Source organism: Zosterops lateralis (genome assembly GCF_965231275.1).
Source record: "Zosterops lateralis genome assembly, chromosome: 5".
In the NCBI taxonomy this organism is placed as follows: Eukaryota; Metazoa; Chordata; class Aves; order Passeriformes; family Zosteropidae; genus Zosterops; species Zosterops lateralis.
Genome location: NC_139766.1, coordinates 1,218,445 through 1,245,936, shown reverse-complemented (window position 1 = coordinate 1,245,936; position 27,492 = coordinate 1,218,445). Strand labels below are relative to the sequence as shown.

Here is a 27,492-nt window from a genome sequence, read left to right as displayed (position 1 = left end):
TTTTTAGGGAAATTGAGTCAATCTGAACCCTTGACTGGGATGACCTAGGTGGGATTTTTTAGGATTTAGGGAAAATCTGGGACACCTTTTGGTTTTCCAAGCAGAAGCCCCAAGATCCACCAATTTTTGGGCTTTTTTTCCTCTAAACACGAGACTAAAAACTGATAAAAATCCATCTTATTTTCCACAAAAAATCAGAAATAAAGAGATAAGATCCACCACTTTTTTGGTTTTTTTTTCCTCTAAAAACGAGACTAAAAACCAATAAAAGTCAATCTTATTGTCCACAAAAAAATGAGAAATAAAGAGACAAGATCCACCAATTTTTGGGCTCTTTTCCCTCAAAAAATGAGACTAAAAACCGATAAAAGTCAATTTTATTTTCCACAAAAAATGAGAAATAAAGAGAATTATCAGCGCGACTTTGGAAAAAAGGGGAAAAACAAAGAATCCTGGTTTTAAAACTATAATAAAATAATTGCTATAAAACTTTATAGTTTTATAGTAATTATAAAAGAATTTACTATAGAAATATAATAATTATAATTTATATTATATTATATTATATTATATTATATTATATTATATATATTTATTATTATATAACAAATATAATATATAATATATATTATAATATAATATAATATAATAATTATAAATAAATTTACTATAATTACTATAGTAAATCAAATAATTACTTTAAAACTATAAAAAAATAATAATAAAATAAATAAAAAATAAAAAATAAAAAAAAAAATAAAATAAGTAAAAAAATAAAATAAATAAAAAAAACTTTAAAACTATAAAAAAATAATAATGAGATAAATAAATTAATAAAAAAATAAAAATAAATAAAAAAATAAAATAAAAAATAAAATAAATTAAAAAAACCTTTAAAACTATAAAAAATAATAATAAAATAAATAAAAGAAAATAAAAAATAAAAATAAATAAAAAAATAAAATAAAAAAAATAAAATAAATAAAAAACCTTTAAAACTATAAAAAATAATAATAAAATAAATAAAAAAATTAAAAATAAAAATAAATTAAAAAATAAAATAAATAAAAAATTAAAATAAATAAAAAACCCTTTAAAACTATAAAAAAAAATAAAATTTAAAAAAATAATAAAAAAATAAAATAAATAAAAAAATAAAATAAATAAAAAACCCTTTAAAACTATAAAAAAATAATAATAAAATAAAAAAAAATATATAAAATAAATAAAAAATAAAATAAATAAAAAAACCCTTTAAAACTATAAAAAAATAATAATAAAATAAATAAAAAAATAAATAATAATAAAATAAAATAAATAAAAAATAAAATAAATAAAAAAACCTTTAAAACTATAAAAAAATAATAATAAAATAAATAAACAAAATAAAAATAAAATATAAAATAAATAAAAAATAAAATAAATAAAAAAACCCTTTAAAACTATAAAAAAATAATAATAAAATAAATAAAAAAAATAAAAAAATAAAATAAATAAAAAATAAATAAATGAAATAATTTTAAAAAAACCTTTAAAACTATAAAAAAATAATAAAATAAATAAAAAAATAAAAAATAAAAATAAAAAAATAAATAAAAAAATAAATAAATAAAATAATTTTAAAAAACCCTTTAAAACTATAAAAAAATAATAATAAAATAAATAAAAAAAAATAAAGAAATAAATAAATAAATAAAATAATTTTAAAAAAACCTTTAAAACTATAAAAAAATTAATAAAATAAATAAAAAAATAAAAAATAAAAATAAATAAATAAATAAATAAATAAATAAAATAATTTTAAAAAAACCTTTAAAACTATAAAAAAAATAATAATCAAATCAATTAAAACAAGGAGTTTTGCCGTGTGTTTACTCACGGAGTGCGTCCTCAGCGCGGCGATGGTTTTGGACAGCGCCATCTCCCACAATTCATCAATAAAGGCCCGCGTGACCAGGCCCTGCGTGGTGTGCAGGATGTGATCCTCCACCACAAAGAATCTGCAAAAAAAGAAAATAAAAAAATTAAAATTAAAATTAAAAAAATTCTAATTTTGCGGAGAAAAAGGCGGGGCCGAGGTTGGAGCGCGGGGTTGGGGGTTCTGGGTTTGAGGGATTTGTTGGATTTCATTTTATTTCCTTGTTTTTTCTATTTTTGTTCTCTCATTTTTTCAATTTTTATTCCCTTTTTTTTTTAATTTTTATTCCCTTTTTTTAAAATTTTTATTCCCTTTGTTTCCCTTTTTCTTCCCTCGTTTTTTCCCTTTTTCTTCCTTAATTTTTTCTCTTCTTATTCCCTCATTTTTTCCCTTTTTCTTCCCTCATTTTTTCCCTTTTTCTTCCCTCATTTTTTCCCTTTTTCTTCCCTCGTTTTTTCCCTTTTTATTCCCTTTTTTTTCTCTTTTTATTCCCTCGTTTTTTCTCTTTTTATTCCCTCATTTTTTCCCGTTTTCTTCCTTCACTTTTTCCCTTTTTATTCCCTCATTTTTCCCTTTTTCTTCCCTTATTTTTTCTCTTTTTCTTCCCTCATTTTTTCCCTTTTTATTCCCTGTTTTTTCCCCTTTTTCTTTCCTCGTTTTTTCCCTTTTTCTTCCCCAGGGAAGCGCTTTATCCCCAGGGAAAATGTTCTAAATGTTCTAATTTCCTTAAAATTCCTTGAAATTCCCTGAAATTCCCACAAATACACAGAAATTCACAGAAACTCCAAGAAATTCTCCGAAATTCCCAGAAATTCCTTGAAATATCCTGGAATTCCAAGAAATTCCCAGAAATTCCAAGAAAAATCCGGAAATTCCTTGAAATTCCCTGAAATTCCCATAAATTCACAGAAATTCCTTGAAATTCCCTGAAATTCCAAGAAATTCCCATAAATTCCTAGAAATATCCTGGAATTCCAAGAAATTCCCAGAAATTCCTTGAAATTCCTAGAAATATCCTGGAATTCCTTGAAATTACTTGAAATTCCCTGAAATTCCCATAAATTCCCAGAAACTCCAAGAAATTCCCAGAAACTTCTTGAAATTCCAAGACATTCCTAGAAATTCCCTGAAATTCCCAGAAATTCATGGAAATTCCAAGAAATTCCCATAAATTCCCTGAAATTTTCAATTTCCCAGAAATTCCTAGAAATATCCTGAAATTCCCAGAAAATCCCAGAAAATCCTTGAAATTCCCTGAAATTCCCATTCCATGAAATTCCCAGAAATTCCTTGAAACTCCCAGAAATTCCTTGAAATTCCCCAAAATTCCCAGAAATTCCTAGAAATATGCTGAAATTCCCAGAAATTCCCAGAAATTCCCAGGCTGCTCAAGAGCCTGGCAGGTCCCTCCCCTCTCCCCCTCCCGCAGCAAAGTGAACAAAATCCTTAAAAAAAAAAAAAAGCACAAACCACCTTTTTATTTTATTTTATTTTATTTTTATTTTATTTTTGGTCCCGTTTTGGCTTCAAGGAGCACCAAAAATATCCCCGTTCCCTCCTCTCCCAGGTTGTATTTTTATATTTTCTATTATTTTTATATTTTCTATTATTTTTATATTATCTCCCAGGTTTATTTTTATATATATAAAATATTTTTATATTTTTTATTTTTATTTTTGGGCTCCTGATCCAGCCCAGGAGCCCCATTTTTGGCAGGGTTGGTAGAAAAGGAAACACCTACCCCACAATTTGATTGAAATATTTCCTGTAGCCGTCTAAAGTCTCGTGCTGCAACAAAAAAAAGAAAGAGAGAATGAGAAGAGGTTAAAAAGCACAGGTGTGGCTAAAAGGGAAAAAAAGAATAAAATAAAATAGAATAAAATAAAATAGAATAAAATAAAATATACAAAAAATAAAATAAAATAAGATAAAATAAAATAAAAATAAAACAAAATAAAACAAAATAAAAAATAAAAATAAAAGAAAATAAAAGAAAATAGAATAAAAATAAAATAAAATAAATAAAATAAAATAAATTAGAAATAAAATAAAATAAAATAAATAAAATTAAATAAAATAAATTAAAAATAAAATAAAATAATAAAATAAAATTAAAATAAAATAAAATAAAATAAAATAAAATAAAATATAAAATAAAATAAAAAATAAAATAAAAAAGAAATAAAATAAAATAAAATAAAATAATAAAATAAAATAAAATAATAAAATAAAAAACAAAATAAAATAAAATAATGAAATAAAAGTAAAATAAAATAAAATAATAAAATAAAATAAAAATAAAATAAAATAAAAAATAAAATAAAATAAAATAAAATAAAATAATAAAATAAAATAATAAAATAAAAATAAAACAAGATTAAATTAAATTAAATTAAATTATTTAAAAAAAGGAGATTTTTTTTTTTAAAGGAGATTATTTTTTTAAAAAAAGGAGTTTTTTTTTTAAAAAAAGGAGATTTTTTAGGGATTTTTCTGGCAGCAGGGACGACACCCCAGGGTGGGCAGGACACACTGACCATGTTGGAGGGAGGCTGCAGCACCAGCCGCGCCTGTTTTCTCCTCTGTTTCCTGTAGTAGCTCTCAAAGGTCTCCCGGGCGCCCTGGAAAACACGAAAAGGGACATTTCAGTGACAAGAGGGGACCTGGAGATAAATCATGGAATTGCTGAGCTTGGAAAAGATCCCAGAGAGACCCAGCAGTGCCAGGGCCACCAGTGTCCCCTGTCCCCAAGTGTCACATCATCTCCATGGCTTTGAATCCCCCCAGGGATGGCGATTCCAAACCTCCCTGGGCACCTCCAAAACCCTTTCCCAAGTCACAGAATCATGGAATTCTTAAGGCTGGAAAAGATCCAAATATTCCCCCAGCAGTGCCAGGGCCACCAGTGTCCCCTGTCCCCAAGTGCCACATCGTCCCCAGGGCTTTAAATCCCCAACCTCCCTGGACACTCCCAAAACCCTTTCCCAAGTCACAGAATCATGGAATTCTTCAGGCTGGAAAAGATATTTTGGAGTATTGGGTCCAAATATTCCCCCAGCAGTGCCAGGACCACCAGTGTCCCCAAGTGTCACATCGTCCCCAGGGCTGTGAAATCCCCCAGGGATGGGGGTTCCAAACCTCCCTGGGCACCTCCAAAACCCTTTCCCAAGTCAGAGAATCATGGAATTCTTCAGGCTGGAAAAGATCCAAATATTCCCCCAGCAGTGCCAGGGCCACCAGTGTCCCCAAGTGTCACATCGTCCCCAGGGCTGTGAAATCCCCCAGGGATGGGGTTCCAAACCTCCCTGGGCACCTCCAAAACCCTTTCCCAAGTCACAGAATCATGGAATTCTTCAGGCTGGAAAAGATATTTTGGAATATTGGGTCCAAATATTCCCCCAGCAGTGCCAGGACCACCAGTGTCCCCTGTCCCCAAGTGTCACATCGTCCCCAGGGCTGTGAAATCCCCCAGGGATGGGGGTTCCAAACCTCCCTGGGCACCTCCAAAACCCTTTCCCAAGTCACAGAATCATGGAATTCTTCAGGCTGGAAAAGATCCAAATATTCCCCCAGCAGTGCCAGGGCCACCAGTGTCCCCTGTCCCCAAGTGCCACATCATCCACAGGGCTCTGAAATCCCCCCAGGAATGGGGGTTCCAAACCTCCCTGGGCACTTCCAAAACCTTTTCCCAAGTCACAGAATCATGGAATTCTTAAGGTTGGAAAAGATATTTTGGAGTATTGGGTCCAAATATTCCCCCAGCAGTGCCAGGGCCACCAGTGTCCCCTGTCCCCAAGTGCCACATCATCCCCAGGGCTGTGAATCCCCCCAGGAATGGCGATTCCAAACCTCCCTGAGCATTTCCAAAACCCTTTCCCAAGTCACAGAATCATGGAATTCTTCAGGCTGGAAAAGATATTTTGGAGTATTGGGTCCAAATATTCCCCCAGCAGTGCCAGGGCCACCAGTGTCCCCTGTCCCCAAGTGCCACATCATCCCCAGGGCTGTGAAATCCTCCAGGGATGGGGATTCCAAACCTCCCTGGGCACCTTTTCCATGGGGAAATTCCCCAAAATCCACCCTGAGCCTCCCCTGGCCCAGCCTGAGGCTGTTCCCTCTTTTCCTGTTGTTCCCTGGGATCAGATCCCGAATCCCACCTGGCTCCAGCATTCCAGGGATTTGTGCAGAGCCACAAATTCCCCTCTGGATCCTCCTTTTCTCCAGGCTCAGCCCCTTCCCATCTCCTCAGGAATTCTCCATTCCCTTTCCCATCTCCCCCAGGAATTCTCCATCCCTTTCCCATCCCCTCAGGAATTCTCCATTCCCTTTCCCATCTCCCTCAGGAATTCTCCATTCCCTTTCCCAGCTCCCTCAGGAATTCTCCAGCCCTTCCCAGCTCCCTCAGGAATTCTCCATTCCCTTTCCCAGCTCCCTCAGGAATTCTCCATTCCCCTTTCCATCTCCCTCAGGAATTCTCCATTCCCTTTCCCATCTCCTTCAGGAATTCTCCATTCCCTTTCCCATCTCCCTCAGGAATTCTCCATTCCCTTTCCCATCTCCTCAGGAATTCTCCATTCCCTTTCCCAGCTCCCTCAGGAATTCTCCATTCCCTTTCCCATCTCCTCAGGAATTCTCCATTCCCTTTCCCATCTCCCTGTCCTGGACCAGAGTACAAAGAGTTTATCTGAAAACACACAGGAATGTTCCATTTCCATCTCCCAGTAGATTTGGGATGCACAGGGATGAGTCCAGCTGCTTTCTGGGCCATAATTTGGACAAATATTGGATTTATTGATCCACTAATTTATTGAAACAACCAACGATGGCGGCAGCAAAGAGAAAAAGGGGCCAAAAAACACCAAAGACACAATTAAAGGGCAGGGAATTAAAGGATAAGGGAGTGTTTTTCCCTCTCTGACCTCTGAAGGTTTTGGGTTGGTGTGAGAAGGATGAGGAGTCTCAAGGTCTTGGTTTTCTGGTTTCTCGTGTTGTTTATTAATTCTGATCTTACAATTCTCTGTGTCCCCCAAGGTGTTCACAGCAGCCTGGACACGAGGGGACTGTCCTGTGATGGGAGGTCACTGTGCCTTTATACAGATAATTCTGTGGTTATTATTTACTGTTTTATACCAATGCCCAGTGCCTGGACTGGAAGGGTCATTTCTGCTTTTCCCCAATTTACTTAAATTCCTTTGTGCCCACGTCACTGCAGAAAACAGACACCAAGGGAGAAGGAGAAGAACTCAGGGTTCCACCCTAATTCCTCCACTTTATCCCTTTGCATCCACATTCTAAAAACCCAAAACTACAAAATTTTTCACCCAGTGATAACCACACCACTGTCTGTCACACATTTGTGACTTGCAATTCTTCTCTCTGTTGGATGTTTTTCTCATGGACCAAAATCAAAGCCTGTGTCCTCCTGGGCTCTGTGCCAGGGAAACCCCCCTGCACAGACCCCAGACCCCCTGGACAGACCCCAGACCCCCTGGACAGACCCCAGACCCCCTGCACAGACCCCAGACCCCCTGGACAGAGAGAGAGAAAAAAAAAAGAGAAAAAAAAAGAGAGAGAGAAGAAAAAAAAAAGAGAGAGAGAAAAAAAAGAGAGAAGAAAAAGAAAGAGAGAGAGAAGAAAAAAGAGAAGAAAAAAAGAGAGAAAAAAAAGAGAGAGAAAAAAAAGAGAGAGAAGAAAAAAAAGAGAGAAAAAAAGAGAAAAAAAGAGAAAAAAAAGAGAGAGAGAAAAAAGAGAGAAAAAAAGAGAGAGAAGAAAAAAAGAGAGAAAAAAAGAGAGAGAAGAAAAAAAGAGAAAAAAAAGAGAGAGAGAAAAAAAGAGAGAAAAAAAGAGAGAGAAGAAAAAAAAGAGAAAAAAAAGAGAGAGAAAGAAAAAAAAGAGAAACAAAAAAAGAGAAGAAAAAAAGAAAAGAGAGAGAGAAGAAAAAAGAGAGAGAGAAAAAAGAGAGAGAAGAAAAAGAGAGAAGAAAAAAAAGAGAGAAAAGAGAAAAAAAAAGAGAGAAAAAAAAAGAGAGAGAGAAAAAAAGAGAGAAGAAAAAAAAGAGAGAAAAAAAGAGAGAGAAAAAAAGAGAAAAAAAGAGAAAAAAAGAGAAAAAAGAGAGAGAAAAAAAAGAGGGAAAAAAAAAGAGAGAGAGAAGAAAAAAAAAAAGAGAGAAAAAAAAGAGAGAGAAAAAAGAAAGAGAAAAAAAGAGAGAGAGAGAGGAAAAAAAAAAAAGAGAGAAGAAAATAAATAAATAAAAATAAAAACCCAACCCCAACACGACTCCACCTCAATTTAAAATTCACAAAACAAACAACACAACAACAACAAATATCACCTGAGCGAGGCACCAGCTGTCCGGCTGCTCCTCTGCACAAAACCACTTCATTAAAAGCCAAAAAAAAAAATAAAAATAAAAATAAACCTGCTGGTAATTTAATGATTCTCCAGCTGTTGTGGAATTACACAACCAGGCTGCCCTCAGCTCCTTGGCAGGAGCCATCGCCTCAATTGCTCCTGGATTTTTTTGGGTTTTTTGGGGGTTTTTGGGGTTTTTTGGGGTTTTTTTTCCAGGCTGGGGCAGGAATCAGCTCAGGGATGTGCCCAGAGCTCTCCCATCTGATTCTGTCCTGATTAAAGGGGTCAAAATTTGTCAAAAAAAATCTTTTTTAGGTGTTAAAATCCAATCCCAAAATGTTTTAGGTGCTCAAATCCATTTCCAAAACCTTTTAAGGTCCTAAAATCCACCACCAATACCTTATTAGGTGCTCAAATCCATCAAAAAAAAAAAAAAAAACTTTTAAGGTGCTCAAATCCATTCCCAAAACCTTCTAAGGACCTAAAATTCATCTCCAAAACTGTCTAAGGTCCTAAAATCCATCAAAAAAACATTCTTAGGCCATAAAATCCACCCAAAAAAAACCTTCTAAGGTCCTCAAATCCATCTAAAAAACCCTTTTAAGGTCCTAAATCCATCCCCAAAACCTTCTTAGGTCCTAAAATCCAAAAAATCTTTTAAGGTGCTCAAATCCAGCCCCAAAATCTTCTAAGGTCATAAAATCCACCCCCAAAAGCTTCTAAGCTGCTCAAATCCATCAAAAAAATATTTTAAGGTGCACAAATCCAACCCAAAAATCTTTTTAGGTCCTAAATCCATCCCCAAAACATTTTTAGGTGCTAAAATCCATTCCCAAAAATCTTCTTAGGTCCTAAAATCCATCTCCAAAATTTTAGGTGCTCAAATCCAGCCCCAAAACCATTTTAGGTGTTTAAATCCAGCGCTAAAGTCATTTTAGGTGTTTAAATCCAGCCAAAAAAACTTTCTTATGTGCTCAAATCCATCTCCAAAATATTCCAAGGTGCTCAAATCCAGCCCCAAAACATTTTTAGGTGCTAAAATCCAATCCCAAAATGTTTTAAGGTTCTAAAATCCATTTCCAAAACCTTTTAAGGTCCTAAAATCCACCCCCAAAACTGTCTAAGGTCCTAAAATCCAACCAAAAACCTTCTAAGGTGCTCAAATCCATCCAAAAAACCTTTTAAGGTCCTAAATCCATCCCAAAAACCTTCTTAGGTCCTAAAATCCATCCAAAAAAATCTTTTTAGGTCCTAAATCCATCCCAAAATCTTCTTAGGTGGTAAAATCCATCCCCAAAACCTTTTAAGGTCCTAAAATCCACCCCCAAAATCTTCTAAGGTGCTCAAATCCATCTAAAATATTTTCAGGTCCTAAAATCGATCCTAAAAACCTTCTTAGGTGCTCAAATCCAACGCCAAAACCATTTTAGGTGTTCAAATCCAGCCAAAAAAACCTTCTAAGGTGCTCAAAACCATCTCCAAAACCTTTTTTAGGTCCTAAATCCATCCCAAAAACATTCTTAGGTTCTAAAATCCATCTCCAAAACCATTTTCGGTGCTCAAATCCATCCAAAAAACCTTTTAAGGTCATAAAATCCATCCCCCAAAACTGTCTAAGGTGCTCAAATCCATCTCCAAAACTTCAGGTGCTCAAATCCGGCCCCAAAACCATTTTAGGTGCTCAAATCCAGCCAAAAAAACCTTCTGAGGTGCTCAAATCCATCCTAAAATCTTGTTAGGTGTTCAAATCCATCCCCAAAACTGTCTAAGGTGCTCAAATCCAGCCCCAAAACCTTCTAAGGTTCTGAAATCCATCCCAAAAATCTTCTGAGGTCATAAAATCCATCCAAAAAAACCGTCTAAAGTGCTCAAATCCATCCAAAAAATCTTCTTATGTCCTAAAATCCATCCCCAAAACTTCAGGTGCTCAAATCCAGCCCCAAAATCATTTTAGGTGTTTAAATCCAGTCCCAAAGTCGTTTTAGGTGTTCAAATCCAGCCAAAAAAACCTTCTGAGGTGCTCAAAACCATCCAAAAATGCTTCTTATTGTGCTCAAATCCATCTCCAAAATATTCCAAGGTGCTCAAATCCATCCCCAAAACAATTTTAGGTGCTAAAATCCAATCCCAAAATGTTTTAAGGTTCTAAAATCCATTTCCAAAACCTTTTAAGGTCCTAAAATCCACCCCCAAAACTGTCTAAGGTCCTAAAATCCAACCAAAAACCTTCTAAGGTGCTCAAATCCATCCAAAAAACCTTTTAAGGTCCTAAATCCATCCCAAAAACCTTCTTAGGTCCTAAAATCCATCCAAAAAAATCTTTTTAGGTCCTAAATCCATCCCAAAAGCTTCTTAGGTGGTAAAATCCATCCCCAAAACCATTTTAGGTGTTCAAATCCAGCCAAAAAACCTTCTTAGGTGCTCAAATCCATTCCCAAAACATTCTAAGGTTATAAAATTCTTCCCCAAAACCTCCTTAGGTGCTAAAATCCATCACCAAAACATTTTTTAGGTCCTAAAATCCATAAAAAAAACCTTCTAAGGTCCTAAATCCATCCAAAAACCTTCCTAGGTGCTCAAATCCATCCCCAAAACCTTCTAAGGTGCTCAAATCCATTCCCAAAATCTTCTTAGGTCGTAAAATCCATCTCCAAAACTTCAGGTGTTCAAATCCATCCCCAAAACCATTTCAGGTGTTCAAATCCAGCCAAAAAATCTTTCTTAGGTGCTCAAATCCATTCCCAAAACATTCTAAGGTCATAAAATTCTTCCCCAAAACCTTATTAGGTGCTCAAATCCAACCTCAAAATCATTTTACGTGCTCAAATCTATCCCCAAAACCTTCTCAGGTGCTCAAATCCGGCCCCAAAACCATTTTAGGTGCTCAAATCACTCCAAAAAAACTTCTGAGGTGCTCAAATCCATCCTAAAACCTTGTTAGGTGTTCAAATCCATCCCCAAAACCTCCTTAGGTGCTAAAATCCATCACCAAAACATTTTTAGGTCCTAAAATCCATAAAAAAAAACCTTCTAAGGTCCTAAATCCATCCAAAAACCTTCCTAGGTGCTCAAATCCATTCCCAAAATCTTCTCAGGTCGTAAAATCCATCCCCAAAACCTTCTTAGGTTCTAAAATCCATCCCAAAAATCATTTTAGGTGTTCAAATCCATCCAAAAAACCTTTTTAGGTGCTCAAATCTATCCCCAAACCTTCTTAGGTCATAAAATCCATCCAAAAAACTTTTTAAGGTCCTAAATCCATCCCCAAAACATTTTTAGGTGCTAAAATCCATCCCAAAAACCTTCTTAGGTGCTAAAATTCATCAAAAAAAAACCTTCTAAGGTGCTCAAATCCATTCCCAAAATCTTCTTAGGTTCTAAAATCCATCTCCAAAACTTCAGGTGCTCAAATCCAGCCCCAAAACCATTTCAGGTGTTCAAATCCAGCCAAAAAATCTTTCTTAGGTGCTCAAATCCATTCCCAAAACATTCTAAGGTCATAAAATTCTTCCCCAAAACCTTATTAGGTGCTCAAATCCAACCTCAAAATCATTTTACGTGCTCAAATCTATCCCCAAAACCTTCTCAGGTGCTCAAATCCGGCCCCAAAACCATTTTAGCTGCTCAAATCACTCCAAAAAAACTTCTGAGGTCATAAAATCCATCCTAAAACCTTGTTAGGTGTTCAAATCCATCCCCAAAACTGTCCAAGGTGCTCAAATCCATCCCCAAAACATTTTTAGGTGCTAAAATCCATCACCAAAATGTTTTAAGGTTCTAAAATCCATTTCCAAAACCTTTTAAGGTCCTAAATCCATCCCCAAAACCTTCTTAGGTTCTAAAATCCATCCCAAAATCTTTTAAGGTGCTCAAATCCATCCCAAAAATCTTCTCAGGTCCTAAAATCCATCCCCAAAACCTTCTTAGGTTCTAAAATCCATCCCAAAAATCATTTTAGGTGTTCAAATCCATCCAAAAAACCTTTTTAGGTGCTCAAATCCATCCCCAAAATCTTTTGAGGTGCTCAAATCTATCCCCAAACCTTCTTAGGTCATAAAATCCATCCAAAAAACTTTTTAAGGTCCTAAATCCATCCCCAAAACATTTTTAGGTGCTAAAATCCATCTCCAAAACCATTTTCGGTGCTCAAATCCATCCAAAAAACCTTTTAAGGTCATAAAATCCATCCCCCAAAACTGTCTAAGGTGCTCAAATCCATCCCCAAAACATTTTTAGGTGCTAAAATCCAATCCCAAAATGTTTTAAGGTTCTAAAATCCATTTCTAAAACCTTCTTAGGTTCTAAAATCCATCCCAAAATCTTTTAAGGTGTTCAAATCCATCCCAAAAATCTTCTTAGGTCCTAAAATCCATCCCCAAAACCTTCTTAGGTTCTAAAATGCATCCCAAAAATCATTTTAGGTGTTCAAATCCATCCAAAAAACCTTTTTAGGTGCTCAAATCTATCCCCAAACCTTCTTAGGTCATAAAATCCATCCAAAAAACTTTTTAAGGTCCTAAATCCATCCCAAAAACCTTCTTAGGTGCTAAAATTCATCAAAAAAACCTTCTAAGGTGCTCAAATCCATTCCCAAACCTTCTTAGGTTCTAAAATCCATCTCCAAAACTTCAGGTGCTCAAATCCATCCCCAAAACCATTTCAGGTGCTCAAATCCAGCCAAAAAAACTTCTTAGGTGCTCAAATCCACCTCCAAAATATTCCAAGGTCATAAAATCCATCCCCAAAACTTTCTAGGTGCTCAAATCCATCCCGAAGGGGAAGACCCTAAGGCAGAAATCAGGGATTTACAGGTGGAAACACAGAAAAAAAGAGGATTTTTTACAGGTTTTATCAAAGCAAGAGATAAAATTAGGTGATGGCTGAAGTTAATAAGGAAAACCAAGGAAAAAATGGATTGTCCCACTCACTCCCCATCACTGAGAGGACCAAACTAAAGGGATTTTATTAAATTATATGAGGTTTTAACTCTCCAAATCTCCAAAACCAGCACAAACCCTCCTGATCATCTCCATCCTCATCAACCCAAACCCTCATTGAGCTGCAGGGATTGGATGAAATAATTGAAAATTATTTTTGAATTATGTTTTTGGAATATTTTTGAATTGTTTTTTAAATGATTGAATTTTTAGGGTGATTTCGAATTGAAAGTGGGTTTTTTTATTAACTGTTTATAGATTATATAGTTATATGTAATTAGTGTATATATATAATATATAATTTATACAGTATATATATACTATATATATTATATATATACTATAATAAATTATATATATAATTTATATAATTATATACATAAAATAAATATAATATATAATATATAATTATATATATTATATTATATATAATATACATAATATATAAATATATATAATATAAATATATATAATATTTATATATATAAATAAATTATATATATACTATACTATATAATATATATAGTATATATAAATATATAATATATATAATTATATATACATATATTATATTATATATAATATATATAATTATATAATTATATATAAATATATATTATATTATATATAATATATATAATATATGTAATTGTATATATAATATAAATATATATAATATTTATATATATAAATAAATTATATATACTATACTATATATAAGATATATAATGTATATAGTATATATATAATATATATAATATATATAACACTAAGTTATATAGTTTTATATATATATTTATATATATATAAACTATATATTATATAGTTATATTAACTATATATAGTTAATATATTAACTATATATATTAATATATATTACTATATATAGTATATATATAGTAACATATATTAAATATATAGTAATATATATTATATATATTACTATATATACACTATACTATATATTACTATATAATATATAATATATATAATATCTACTATTTATTATAATATATACTATATAATATAAACTATATAATATACTATTACTATATAATATATATAATATATAATATATATAATATATATTATATAATATATATGTAATATATATTATATAATCTATAATATATATATTACTATATAATACATATATTATATATATATATTATATATATCATATATAATATATAGTAATATATATTACTATATATAGTTAATATATTAACTATATATATATTAACAATATATATTTAATATAATATTAACTATTAATAAACGAACGTGTGGCACCACCAAAGACACAATGAGGCTGAGCCACCACCAACCACAGTTGGAAATTCACATCAACAAACCTCAACAGGTTTTACGGAACATCCCCTGAAAAATAATCAGTAATTAATTCATCCCTGAATGAACTCACTAATTAATTAACCAGTAATTAATTCATCCCTGAATGAATTCAGTAATTAATTCACCAGTAATTAATTCATCCCTGAGCTTGCAGAAGCTGCAATATTTTCCCAGTGTTTTGTGGTGGCCTCAAGGATGTGTTGGACTCTCCAAGAGCAGATCAACAGGAGCAGGAGGTCTCGGTTTTAGAGCAGGTTTTGGAGGTTTTTGCTGAAATTGGACCAAGGCCAGGAGAGATGGGATTGTTCCCTCATCCTCCACCTCCTGCCTGTTCATCCTCCTCCTTCAGGAAAAGAAGGCCAAGGAGCCATCCCACACCTGGCTGCACTTCCAGTGTCCCCCCACGGCCGTGTCCTGCCCCATCCCACACAATTCCAGACTGGTTTGGGTGGGAAGGGACCTTAAATCCCATCCCATTCCCACCCCATCCATGGCTGGGGAACTTCCCACTGTCCCAGGTGGATCCAACCTGGCCTTGGACATTCCCAGGGATCCAGGGGCAGCCCCAGCAAATGTGGGAATTCCAGCCCAGCCCCTCCCCTTGGAATTAATTGGGTTGAAGGACCTTAAATCTGATCCAGTGCCACCCCTGCCGGATTTAAGGAAGGGGGAGATGATAAAGAGCAGGGGAGGGGTCCCATCACAACCTCATCTTTCTGCCAAGCACCACAGAATCCCAAAATCCCAGAATGGTTTGGGGTTGAAGGGACCTTAAAAAGCACCTTCATCCCATCCCTGCCATGACCAGGGACACCTCCCACTGTCCCAGGTGGATCCAACCCGGATTAAAAAAAAAAAAAAAAAAAAAAAAATCCAAACACATCGACCAGACTAAAAATCTAAAAATATTCCAGAGCCAACCATGAAATCTTGAATTTTCTGGGTTATCCAGGTGAAACTCCAAGGTGGGATTTGTGTTTTAGGGCAGCTCTTCTCTCACATTTCGAGGGAAGAAAACAAGAAGAAATTTTTTCCTTTTTGGGGAAAGTTTAGGGCAGCAATTTGGGAAAACTCCTTTATGGAAAGGGAAAGAAATTTGGAATTTTTTCCAAACTGAGGGAGGTTTGGAATTCCCATCCCTGGATGGATTTAACAGCCCTGAGGATGTGGCACTTGGGGACAACTGGATTCAATCCTGGAGGGCTTTTCCAACCTCAAAAATCCAACAGAGGAGCTGCTTTATTTTTCCATTCCACTTTTAATCCTGGTTTCACCCAGCTCTGAACCCCTCGTGGGTGAGGGAGCAGAGGAATCCACCAGCTGCTCTCCCAAAGTACCCAATCCTTGTAATGACTGCTCCAGGAAAAACCCTCAATAACGTCTCGTATTTGTAAAATTACCGGGCAGAACTTTCCTGCCCAAATTAGCCCCGGAGTTCACAGAGTTGGCAAAAGGAGAGGGGGGTAATTACCAGCGGGGATGAACACCACAGAAGGGAAAACACAGGATAATCATAAGAAAGTGAAAACAGCAGCTGAACAAACCCAAAAGAAAAAAAAAATAAAGAAAAAAACCAAAATGTTTTGGGATTGGGGAGCAGCGCGGAGATGAGAGCAAAGGAGGGAGTTGGGATTGCACCAGGATAAAAAAATGTGCTCATGGGTTTTATTCTCCAGGAATGATTAAAGTGGGAAATGGGGTTTTGGGAATTGGGGTGACAAGGGTTTGGAGCACAATTTGTACCCAGCAAAGAGCAGAAATGCACCTTGTGCACCTCACTGGGTAACACAGGGTGTCCATAACTGAATGTATTTCCTACCTGGATAACACAGGGTATCCATAACTCAAAGTATTTCCCACCTGGATAACACAGGTATCCATAACTGAATATATTTCCTACCTGGATAATACAGGGATCCATAACCCAACACATTTCCTACCTGGATAACACAGGTATCCATAACCCAACGTGTTTCCTACCTGGATAACACAGGGTATCCATAACTGAATATATTTCCTACCTGGATAACACAGGTATCCATAACTGAATTTATTTCCTACCTGGATAACACAGGTATCCATAACCCAATGTATTTCCTACCTGGACAATACAAGGTATCCATAATTCAACGTATTTCCTACCTGGATAACACAGGTATCCATAAACCAGTATTTTTCCCACCTGGATAACACAGGTATCCATAATCCCACGTATTTCCTACCTGGATAACACAGAGTATCCATAACTGCACATATTCCCTACCTGGACAACACAGGGTTCTCCATAACGCAAAATATTTCCTACCTGGATAACACAGGGAATCCATAACTTAATGTATTTCCCACCTGGATAACACAGGTATCCATAATCCCACATATTTCTCACCTGGATAACACAGGGTATCCATAATCCAAAATATTTCCCACCTGGATAACACAGGGTATCCATAACTGAATATATTTCCCACCTGGATAACACAGGGTATCCATAAACCAAAATTTTTTCCCACCTGGATAACACAGGGTATCCATAATCCAATATATTTCCCACCTGGATAACACAGGGTATCCATAACCCAACACATTTCCTACCTGGATAACACAGGTATCCATAACTGAATTTATTTTCCACCTGGATAACACAGGGTATCCATAATTGAATATATTTCCTACATGGATAACACAGGGTATTAATAACCCAAAATTTTTCCCACCTGGATAACACAGGTATCCATAACTGAATATATTTCCTACCTGGATAACACAGGTATCCATAACTGAATTTATTTCCCACCTGGATAACACAGGGCATCCATAATTGAATTTATTTCCTACCTGGATAACACAGGTATCCATAACTCAAAATATTTCCCACCTGGATAACACAGGGTATCCATAACTGAATTTATTTCCCACCTGGATAACACAGGTATCCATAACTGAACACATTTCCTACCTGGATAACACAGGTATCCATAACCCAAAGTATTTCCCACCTGGATAACACAGGGTATCCATAACTGAATTTATTTCCCACCTGGATAACACGGGGTATTAATAACCCAAAATTCCCATGGGATGTTATCCCTGAGCCATCCCAACCCCTTCCCATCTGGAACATCATTAACTATCCCCCAAACAATCAGTGAATCCTCCGAGCTCTGCCATTAAAATCCCATCACAACGACAGCAATGATGTTCTACAAGATCTGCTGAGGAGATTCCTCCTTGGAAAAACCAGTTTGTGCCATTCCAATGTGGATTTATTGACACCAGTGAAATAAATAAACCCACAGAATTCATGGAATAAATCCACAGAAAACGTGGAAATCCAAATTCACCAGAACAGCCCAATTTTACAAGGTTTTTGTACCCCTCACACCCACAGAGCAGCTCAGCCCCATCACTGGGGTTGCTTTAAATAATCTCTGGTTTAAATCATCAGGGATGAATCCGGCTTTAATAATCCTAAACCCAGCACAGACCTGGATTTATCAGTGTAACACCACCAAAATCATGGAAAAACGGGATGGGTTGGGTTGGAAGGAGAATTCCCAAAGCTGGATCCAGATCTCCATCCTGGGAACCAGAAAGAATTCCCAAAGCTGGATCCTGGATCTCCATTCTTGGGACCAGAAAGAATTCCCAAAGATGGATCTGGATCTCCATCCCTGGAACCAGAAAGAATTAATGAACTGGATCCAGATCTCCATCCTTGGAACCAGAAAGAATTTCCAAAGCTGGAACCAGAAAGAATTCCCAAAGCTGGATCCTGATCTCCATCCCTGGAACCAGAAAGAATTCCCAAAGCTGGATCCAGATCTCCAAACTTGGAACCAGAAAGAATTCCCAAAGCTGGATCCAGATCTCCATCCTTGGAACCAATAAAAATTCCCAAAGCTGGATCCGGATCTCCATCCTTGGAACCAGAAGGAATTCCAAAGCTGGATCCAGATCTCCATCCCTGGAACCAGAAAGAATTCCCAAAGCTGGATCTGGATCTCCATCCCTGGAACCAGAAGGAATTCCCAAAGCTGGATCCTGATCTCCATCCCTGGAACCAGAAAAAAATCCCAAGGCCGGATCCTGGATCTCCATTCCTGGAACCAGAAAGAATTCCCAAAGCTGGATCCAGATCTCCAAAAAATCCCAAAGATAGATCTGGCTCTCCAAACTTAGAACCGTTAAAAAATCCCAAAGCTGGATCTGGATCTCCATCCCTGGAACCAGAAGGAATTCCCAAAGCTGGATCCAGATCTCCATCCCTGGAACCAGAAAAAAATCCCGAAGATGGATCTGGATCTCCATCCTTGGAACCAGAAAGAATTCCCAAAGCTGGATCTGGATCCCCATCCCTGGAACCAGGAAGAATTCATGAACTGGATCTGGATCTCCAAACTTGGAACCAGAAAGAATTCCCAAAGCTGGATCCAGATCTCCATCCCTGGAACCAGAAAGAATTCATGAACTGGATCCAGATCTCCAAACTTGGAATCAGAAATAATCCCAAAGCTGGATCCAGATCTCCATCCCTGGAAACAGAAAACAATCCCAAAGCTGGATCCAGATCTCCATCCCTGGAACCCTTCCAGGCCAGGCTGGACAAATCCCTGAGAAACCAGGTTTGATGTCCCAGCTCCAGGTGGGATTGGAACCCTCCAGAGGTCCCTTTCCCATCCAGGTGTCCCCATCCCCTCCCACCTGTTGGGAAATATGGAACAGGAAGGACTTATGGATATGATTGTCTGGTAAGAAATGCTGCAGATGTAAAACCTGTGAGTGAAATAGAAATTTCAGCCAGTTTTGAGCTGTGACCGTGGCAGGCAGGAAAATGGGGATGAGCTGGAGATGGGCTGAAGGGCAGGAAAACAAAAGGAGTCAGGAATGTCGCCCTTTCCACCCTGCCAAAGGCATCAGGGAGAAAACAGATAAGAAAAGGAGTCTTTAGAGTTTGGAATATAAAATGACATGGTGATGTAGTAGTTCATGTGAAGTTTGTAGGTTTTGTATCTCGCACGGGTTGGTCACTGTAAATTAGAATATTCAACACAAAAAGAGATGGAATGGATTGGAACAAGGGGATTGATCTCTTCTCTTCTCCTCCCCTCTCTCTCTTGTTCTGCCCTCTCTGGTTTCTCCCCTCTCTTCCCCTCTCTCTCTCACTTGCTCCTGTTTTCTCCCCACGCTTTTTCCACCCTCTTTTCCCCTGCTCTCACCCCATTCCTACCCCTTATTTCTCTTCTCTCTCTCTCCCCATTCTCTCTTTAGGGCTTTGCTCCAGCCCAGGCTGGTGGCTGAAGGCAAAGCCCTCTTTACCCATCACCCTTGGAATAATAAACCCCCGTGTCTCTAGAGCATCTCAGCTCTGCAGAGCTCCTTGTCCCTGCCATCCACGGAAATTTCTACAGAAATTTCAGCCAGTTTTGAGATGTGACCATGGCAGGCAGGAAAACGGGGATGAGCTGGAGATGGGCTGAAGGACAGGAAAACAAAAGGAGTCAGGAATGTTTTGCCTTTCCACCTGCCAAAGGCATCGGGGAGAAAACAGATAAGAAAAGGAGCCTTTAGAGTTTGGAATATAAAATGACATGGTGATGTAGTAGTTCATGCAAAGTCTGTAGGTTTTGTATCTTGCACGGGTTGGTCACTGTAAATGAGAATATTCAACACAAAAAGAGATTTAATGGATTGGAACAAGGGGATTGCTCTCTTCTCTTCTCCTCCCCTCTCTCTCTTGTTCTGCCCCTCTGCCCTCTCTGGTTTCTCCCCTCTCTCTCTCTTGCTCCTGTTTTCTCCCCACGCTTTTTCCACCCTCTTTTCCCCTGTTCTCACCTCATTCCTACCCCTTATTTCTCTTCTCTCTCTCTCTCCCCATTCTCTCTTTGGGGCTTTGCTGGTGGCTGAAGGCAAATCCCTCTTTACCCACCACCCTTGTGATAAACCCACGTGTTTCTGGAATATCTCAGCTCTGCAAAATTCCTGTTGGAGTCCAGGAGATCCCTTTGGATGAGCTGGGACCCAAAAAAGGGAATTTGAGCCCTGGGCAGGGGGTGTGGAGCTGGTCCAGGGGGGTTGGAGACCTTGGCACAGCCCAGGAAAACACTGGGTTTGATCTCAGCCCATGGGAGAAACTTCCAGCACAAGGAGAGGAATTGCAAATCACTGGGATGTGAAAACAGTAGTTTAGTGCAGTGGAACGTGCAAAATTCAGTAGTTTTGGGGTTTTTAGAATAGAGGTAAATGGGGGACAGGATGGTGGGATTTGGGTGGTGCCTCGTGTCCCTCTCCTTCTCCCCCGCCCTCCATCCCCTGGGGTGGTGATGGCACAGGGCAGTGACAGTGGGTTGGGGCAGAGCAGAAATGACCCTTTGGGCATTGGTGTGAAATTGTAAATACCCCACACATAATTATCTGTATAAATGTGAGGTGACCCCATCAATGGTCAGTCCCCTCATGTCCCAGCCCTGCCCAGACCTCGGCTGGGAGCGGAGAAAACTCTGAGATATCAAACAATAAACAACACAAGAAATCAAAAAACAAAGCCTTGAAGACTCCTCTTCTTTATACCAACACAACTCGGGGATTTTAGAGGACAAAGAACTTTAAACAACCTGAATTTGGGGTGAGAAACCAACCCGAGAGTTCCTTGTCCCCACAATCCACAGAAAATACTAAAATTTGTCCCCCAGATTGCTCTGGATCCTCTGAGTGTTCTCCATTCCACCCATCTCATCCCAGACCCCAAAAACACCAACCCTCTCCCAAGTTCTGGAAGCAAAAAAAGCCAGATTTGGGTCCAAAAATTTCATTTTTTTGGGAGGTTTTAATCACAGTTTAGGTGATTTTGTACCAATAAAAATGGGAATTTCCCTCTCCTCACATTGTGTCACCATCACTTGCCCAACTTCAGGGCTCTATTTAGATTTTTTCTGCAAAACATCCCTTTTTTCTGGATTTTATTTTTATTTCTGGATTTCTATTTTATTTAGATTTTTTTCTGCAAAACATACCAATTATGATTAAAAAAAAAACCCACTCAGTCCAACCTGGATCCCACCTCCACTCCCTGGAATTCCATGGAAATACCCCAAAGGGCAAAAAAAAAAAAAAAAAAAAAAATTCCAAAAAAATTCTCAACAGCTCAGAGGAGCAGCTTGGATGGGAAAAATCTCACCAAAAGCAGCACAGAAGCTTTAAAAATATTTTAATATTAAAATTTTATACCCCAAAATTGGGACAGATCTCACCAAAAGCAGCACAGAAGCTTTAAAAATATTTTAAATTTAACAATTTTATACCCCAAAATTGGGGTAAAAACAGGCAGAATTTTTTTGGATTTTGTTTTTTAGGGTCCAGCATTTTTTTTAGGGTCCAACATTTTTTAAGGTCCAGCATTTTTTAGGGTCCAGCATTTTTTAGAGTCCAGAATTTTTTTAGGGTCCAACATTTTTTTTAGGATTTTTTTGGACTTTTTTTTTGAGGGTCCAGCATTTTTTAGGATCCACCATTTTTTTAGGGCCCAGCATTTTTTTAGGGTCCATAAATTTTTTAGGATCCAACATTTTTTTTATGGTCCAACATTTTTAGGATCCAGAATTTTTAGGGTCCAACATTTTTTTAGGGTCCAGCATTTTTTTTAGGATCCAGAATTTTTTTTAGGGTCCAGCATTTTTTAGGGTCCAGCATTTTTTATGGTCCAGCATTTTTTTAGGATCCATCATTTTTTTAAGGTCCATAATTTTTTAGGGTCAAACATTTTTTAGTGTCCAACATTTTTTAGGATCCATCATTTCTTAGGGTCCAACATTTTTTTAAGGTCCAGCATTTTTAGCGTCCAACATTTTTTAGGGTCCAACATTTTTTTAGGGTCCAGAATTTTTTTTAGGGTCCAGAATTTTTAGGATCCACAATTTTTTTAGGGTCCAGCATTTTTTAGGATCCAACATTTTTTAGGATCCACCATTTTTTTAGGGTCCAACATTTTTTAGGGTCCAGCATTTTTAGGGTCCAACATTTTTTTAGGGTCCAGCATTTTTTATGGTCCAGACTTTTTTCGGGTCCAACATTTTTTTAAGATCCATCATTTTTTAGGGCCCAGAATTTTTTAGGGTCCAGCATGTTTTAGGATCCACCACTTTTTTAGTGTCCATCATTTTTTTAGGGTCCAGCATTTTTTAGGATCCAGCATTTTTTTAGGGTCCAGCATTTTTTAGGGTCCAACATTTTTTAGGGTCCAGCATTTTTAGGATCTAGCATTTTTTTTAAGGTCCAGCATTTTTTTTTAGGGTCCAGAAATTTTTTAGGGTCCAGCATTTTTTTTAGGATTTTTTTTGGATTTTTTTTTTTTTAGGGTCCATCATTTTTTAGGGTCCAGCATTTTTTAGGATCCACCATTTTTTAGGGTCCAACTTCCCCACCAACCAAGAAGGAGCTGCCAAGAAAAAAAAAAGCAGCTCAAAAAAAAAAAAAAAAAATCATAATTATGACCTGCCTTGAGAGATGTGAACAGATAAAAGAAACTCAGGAGCAGCTGATGAGACACAAATAAAATAATAATAAAAAAACCATAAATAAATATTCCCAAGAAGTCTCAGGGAGGTGATGGAGAAGCTCAGGAGGGATGAAAAAAGAGGAAAAAAGAGGCTCCTGTTGACTGCAAACACCCCCTCGATACCAGAGCTGGGAGTGCCTGGGGGGGAAAAAAAAGAGGTTTTTTCTCCTCCCAGCCAGGAGGGTTTGGGGTTCTCTACAAGGGCTGAGCTCCACCTGGGGACTGAAAAAAAAAAAAGTAGCAGCTTTTTTTCCTATTTTTATATTTCTATTTATTTTCTTTTTTATTTCTATTTTTCTATTTCTTTTTTTCTATTTTTCTATTTATTTCTTCTTTTTTTTCTATTTTTTTTCTATTTTTTAAATTTCTTTTTTCTATTTTTTTTATTTTTCTATTTCTTTTTTTTTTCTATTTTTCCTTTTTTTCCCCCAATTTTTTCATTCCTTTTATTTCTATTTTTTTCATTTCTTTTTTTCTATTTTTCTATTTCTATTTCTTTTTTATTATTATTTCTTTTTTTCTATTTTTCCATTTCTTTTTTTCTATTTTTCTATTTTTCTATTTTTCTTTTTTTTGTATTTCTTTTTTTCTATTTTTCCATTTCTTTTTTTCTTTTTTTTATTTTTCTATTTCTATTTCTTCTTTTTTTGTATTTCTTTTTTTTCTATTTTTCCATTTCTTTTCTTTTTCTATTTATCCAATTTTTTTTTTCTGTATTTCTATTCCCTTTCCAGGGGGAATCGTTTCAGACCTCGTTCCCTCCAGGGGAAATCATTTCAGACCCAATTCTCTCCAGGGGGAATCATTCAAACCCCAATTCTGTCCAGGGAAATCCATTCAAACCCCAATTCTGTCCAGGGAAATCCATTCAAACCCCAATTCTGTCCAGGGAAATCCATTCAAACCCCAATTCCCTCCAGGGAAATCCATTCAAACCCCAATTCTGTCCAGGGAAATCCATTCAAACCCCAATTCTGTCCAGGGAAATCCATTCAAACCCCAATTCTGTCCAGGGGGAATCCATTCAAACCCCAATTCTGTCCAGGGGGAATCCATTCAAACCCCAATTCTGTCCAGGGAAATCCATTCAAACCCCAATTCTGTCCAGGGAAATCCATTCAAACCCCAATTCCCTCCAGGGAAATCCATTCAAACCCCAATCTCTCCAGGGAAATCCATTCAAACCCCAATTCTGTCCAGGGAAATCCATTCAAACCCCAATTCTGTCCAGGGAAATCCATTCAAACCCCAATTCTGTCCAGGGAAATCCATTCAAACCCCAATTCTGTCCAGGGGGAATCCATTCAAACCCCAATTCTGTCCAGGGGGAATCCATTCAAACCCCAATTCTGTCCAGGGAAATCCATTCAAACCCCAATCTCTCCAGGGAAATCCATTCAAACCCCAATTCTGTCCAGGGAAATCCTTTCAAACTCCAATTCTGTCCAGGGGGAATCCATTCAAACCCCAATTCTGTCCAGGGAAATCCATCCAAACCCCAATTCTGTCCAGGGGAATCCATTCAAACCCCAATTCTGTCCAGGGAAATCCATTCAAACCCCAATTCTGTCCAGGGAAATCCATTCAAACCCCAATTCCCTCCAGGGAAATCCATTCAAACCCCAATTCTGTCCAGGGGAAATCCATTCAAACCCCAATTCCCTCCAGGGAAATCCATTCAAACCCCAATTGCCTCCAGGGGGAATCCATTCAAACCCCAATTCCCTCCAGGGAAATCCATTCAAACCCCAATTCTGTCCAGGGAAATCCATTCAAACCCCAATTCTGTCCAGGGGGAATCCATTCAAACCCCAATTCTGTCCAGGGAAATCCATTCAAACCCCAATTCCCTCCAGGGAAATCCATTCAAACCCCAATTCTCTCCAGGGAAATCCATTCAAACCCCAATTCTGTCCAGGGGAAATCCATTCAAACCCCAATTCTGTCCAGGGAAATCCATTCAAACCCCAATTCTCTCCAGGGAAATCCATTCAAACCCCAATTCTGTCCAGGGGAGTCCATTCAAACCCCAATTCTGTCCAGGGAAATCCATTCAAACCCCAATTCTGTCCAGGGAAATCCATTCAAACCCCAATTCTCTCCAGGGAAATCCATTCAAACCCCAATTCTGTCCAGGGGAAATCCATTCAAACCCCAATTCTGTCCAGGGAAATCCATTCAAACCCCAATTCCCTCCAGGGAAATCCATTCAAACCCCAATTCCCTCCAGGGAAATCCATTCAAACCCCAATTCCCTCCAGGGAAATCCATTCAAACCCCAATTCTGTCCAGGGAAATCCATTCAAACCCCAATTCCCTCCAGAGAGAATCCATTCAAACCCCAATTCTGTCCAGGGGAATCCATTCAAACCCCAATTCTGTCCAGGGAAATCCATTCAAACCCCAATTCTGTCCAGGGGGAATCCATTCAAACCCCAATTCCCTCCAGAGAGAATCCATTCAAACCCCAATTCTGTCCAGGGGAATCCATTCAAACCCCAATTCTGTCCAGGGAAATCCATTCAAACCCCAATTCCCTCCAGGGAAATCCATTCAAACCCCAATTCCCTCCAGGGAAATCCATTCAAACCCCAATTCTGTCCAGGGAAATCCTTTCAAACTCCAATTCTGTCCAGGGGGAATCCATTCAAACCCCAATTCTGTCCAGGGGAATCCATTCAAACCCCAATTCTGTCCAGGGGAATCCATTCAAACCCCAATTCCCTCCAGGGAAAATCCATTCAAACCCCAATTCTGTCCAGGGGAATCCATTCAAACCCCAATTCTGTCCAGGGAAATCCATTCAAACCCCAATTCTGTCCAGGGAAAATCCTTTTAAACCCCAATTCTCCCCAGGGGAAGATCTGGAGGCTTTGCCTCAGCCCTGCTGCTCATCCCAAACTCCTGCCTCAGCTCCTCCAGCTCCCCACCAGCCACAGAAGAGTTAAACATGAATAAAAAAGGTGATATTCCCCCTTTTTCCCCCTTCCTCAGCAGTCAGACACCCAACCCCTCCTGTCTGCTCCTTCCTCCCAGCAAAGCCAAACCCGTTACCCCCGGCCCCATTGTTCCCAGCCCTGGGATATGGGATTGCAATATCCATTTTTTTCCATTTAAACCAGGGGCAAAAGCCTTTAATTTCCAGCCTCCTGCCTGCAGCTGGAGCTGCCTTTTAACTGCTGGGTTAGCAGGAGTGAAGACAGTTTTATATGGAGGGGAAACGCTGCAAAGGCCACTTTAATATGGTCAGATGTGGGGGAAAAGGGGGGAGCTGCTCCCAGGGTCTGGTAATGAGGGGGCACAGGGATATTGCACTTCCCATCTGGCTGCTCTGCACAGCAGGGAAAAGGATCTCCTGGCCCTTACTGCAGTTAAAAAAAAAAAAAAAATAAAAAAAAATTTAAAAAATATAAGTAACAAATAAAAAAAAAAGAGTGAGGAGGAGATGCCCTCTAATGTTCGAGGCTGGCAGCACATTCAGGGAATGGGGTAATGGGGGGAAATTGGGAGAGAGGGGTGAGGGTGTGATGGGGGTTTGGGGTATCTGGGAGTTTTGGGACGGCCCCAAACCTGGGACAGGTCCCCACACGCTGAGGGTTCAGCTGCTGGGCCATGGACACCCGTGTTGGTGTTGGTGGGGTCAAGGAGGGTGGCCCTGAAGTGACCTGGGAAGGCCCTTCCTGTCCTTGTCTTGTCCCGTTCTGTCCCATCCCGTCCTGTCTCATTCAATCCTGTCTGGGTCCCGTCCTGTCCCATCCCATGGATCCCATCCCATGGATACCATCCCATGGATCCCATCCCATCCTGTCCCATTCAATCCTGTCTGGGTCCTGTCTGTCCCATCCCATTCTGCCCCATTTGTCCCGTTCTGTCCTGTCCTAGTCCTGTTCTGTCCCATCCTGTCCCATCCCATGGATCTCATCCCATCCCATGGATCCCGTCCCATCCCATCTGTCCCATTCTGTCCTGTCCTGGTCCCATTCTGTCTCCTCTGTCCCATCCTGTCCCAATCTCATCCCATCCTATCCCATCCCATCCCATCTGTCCCATGCTGTCCTGTCCTGGTCTCATGTTGTCCCATCCCATCGTGTCCCATTCAATCCTGTCTGCATCTCATTCTGTCTCATCCCATCCCATCTGTCTCATCCCATCCCATCCTGTTCCACCCCATGGATCCCATCTCATGGATTCCATTGCATGGATCCCATCCCATGGATCCCATCCCATCTGTCCCTTCTGTCCCATCCTGTCCTGTCCCATCCCATCCATCCCACTCTGTCCCATCCCATGGATCCCATCCCACCCCATCCATTCCCATGGATCCCATCCCATCCCACCCCACCCCATCTCATGGATCCCATCCCACTCCATGGATCCCATCC

At 38.0% G+C, this 27,492-nt stretch overlaps 1 protein-coding gene across 1 annotated transcript in view; it reads right to left on the bottom strand.

The window, feature by feature from the left end:
• The window catches only part of EXOC6B (exocyst complex component 6B), a 412,654-nt gene that overhangs the window by 183,318 nt on the left and 201,844 nt on the right, over positions 1 to 27,492 (bottom strand). Inside the window, exons 9-11 of the mRNA XM_083861793.1 lie at positions 4,456 to 4,539; positions 3,660 to 3,706; positions 1,880 to 2,000 (exon numbers count right to left, since the gene is read on the bottom strand). Coding sequence (XP_083717919.1) covers positions 1,880 to 2,000; positions 3,660 to 3,706; positions 4,456 to 4,539 — 252 coding nt within the window. The remainder of the gene's footprint in view (positions 1 to 1,879; positions 2,001 to 3,659; positions 3,707 to 4,455; positions 4,540 to 27,492) is intronic.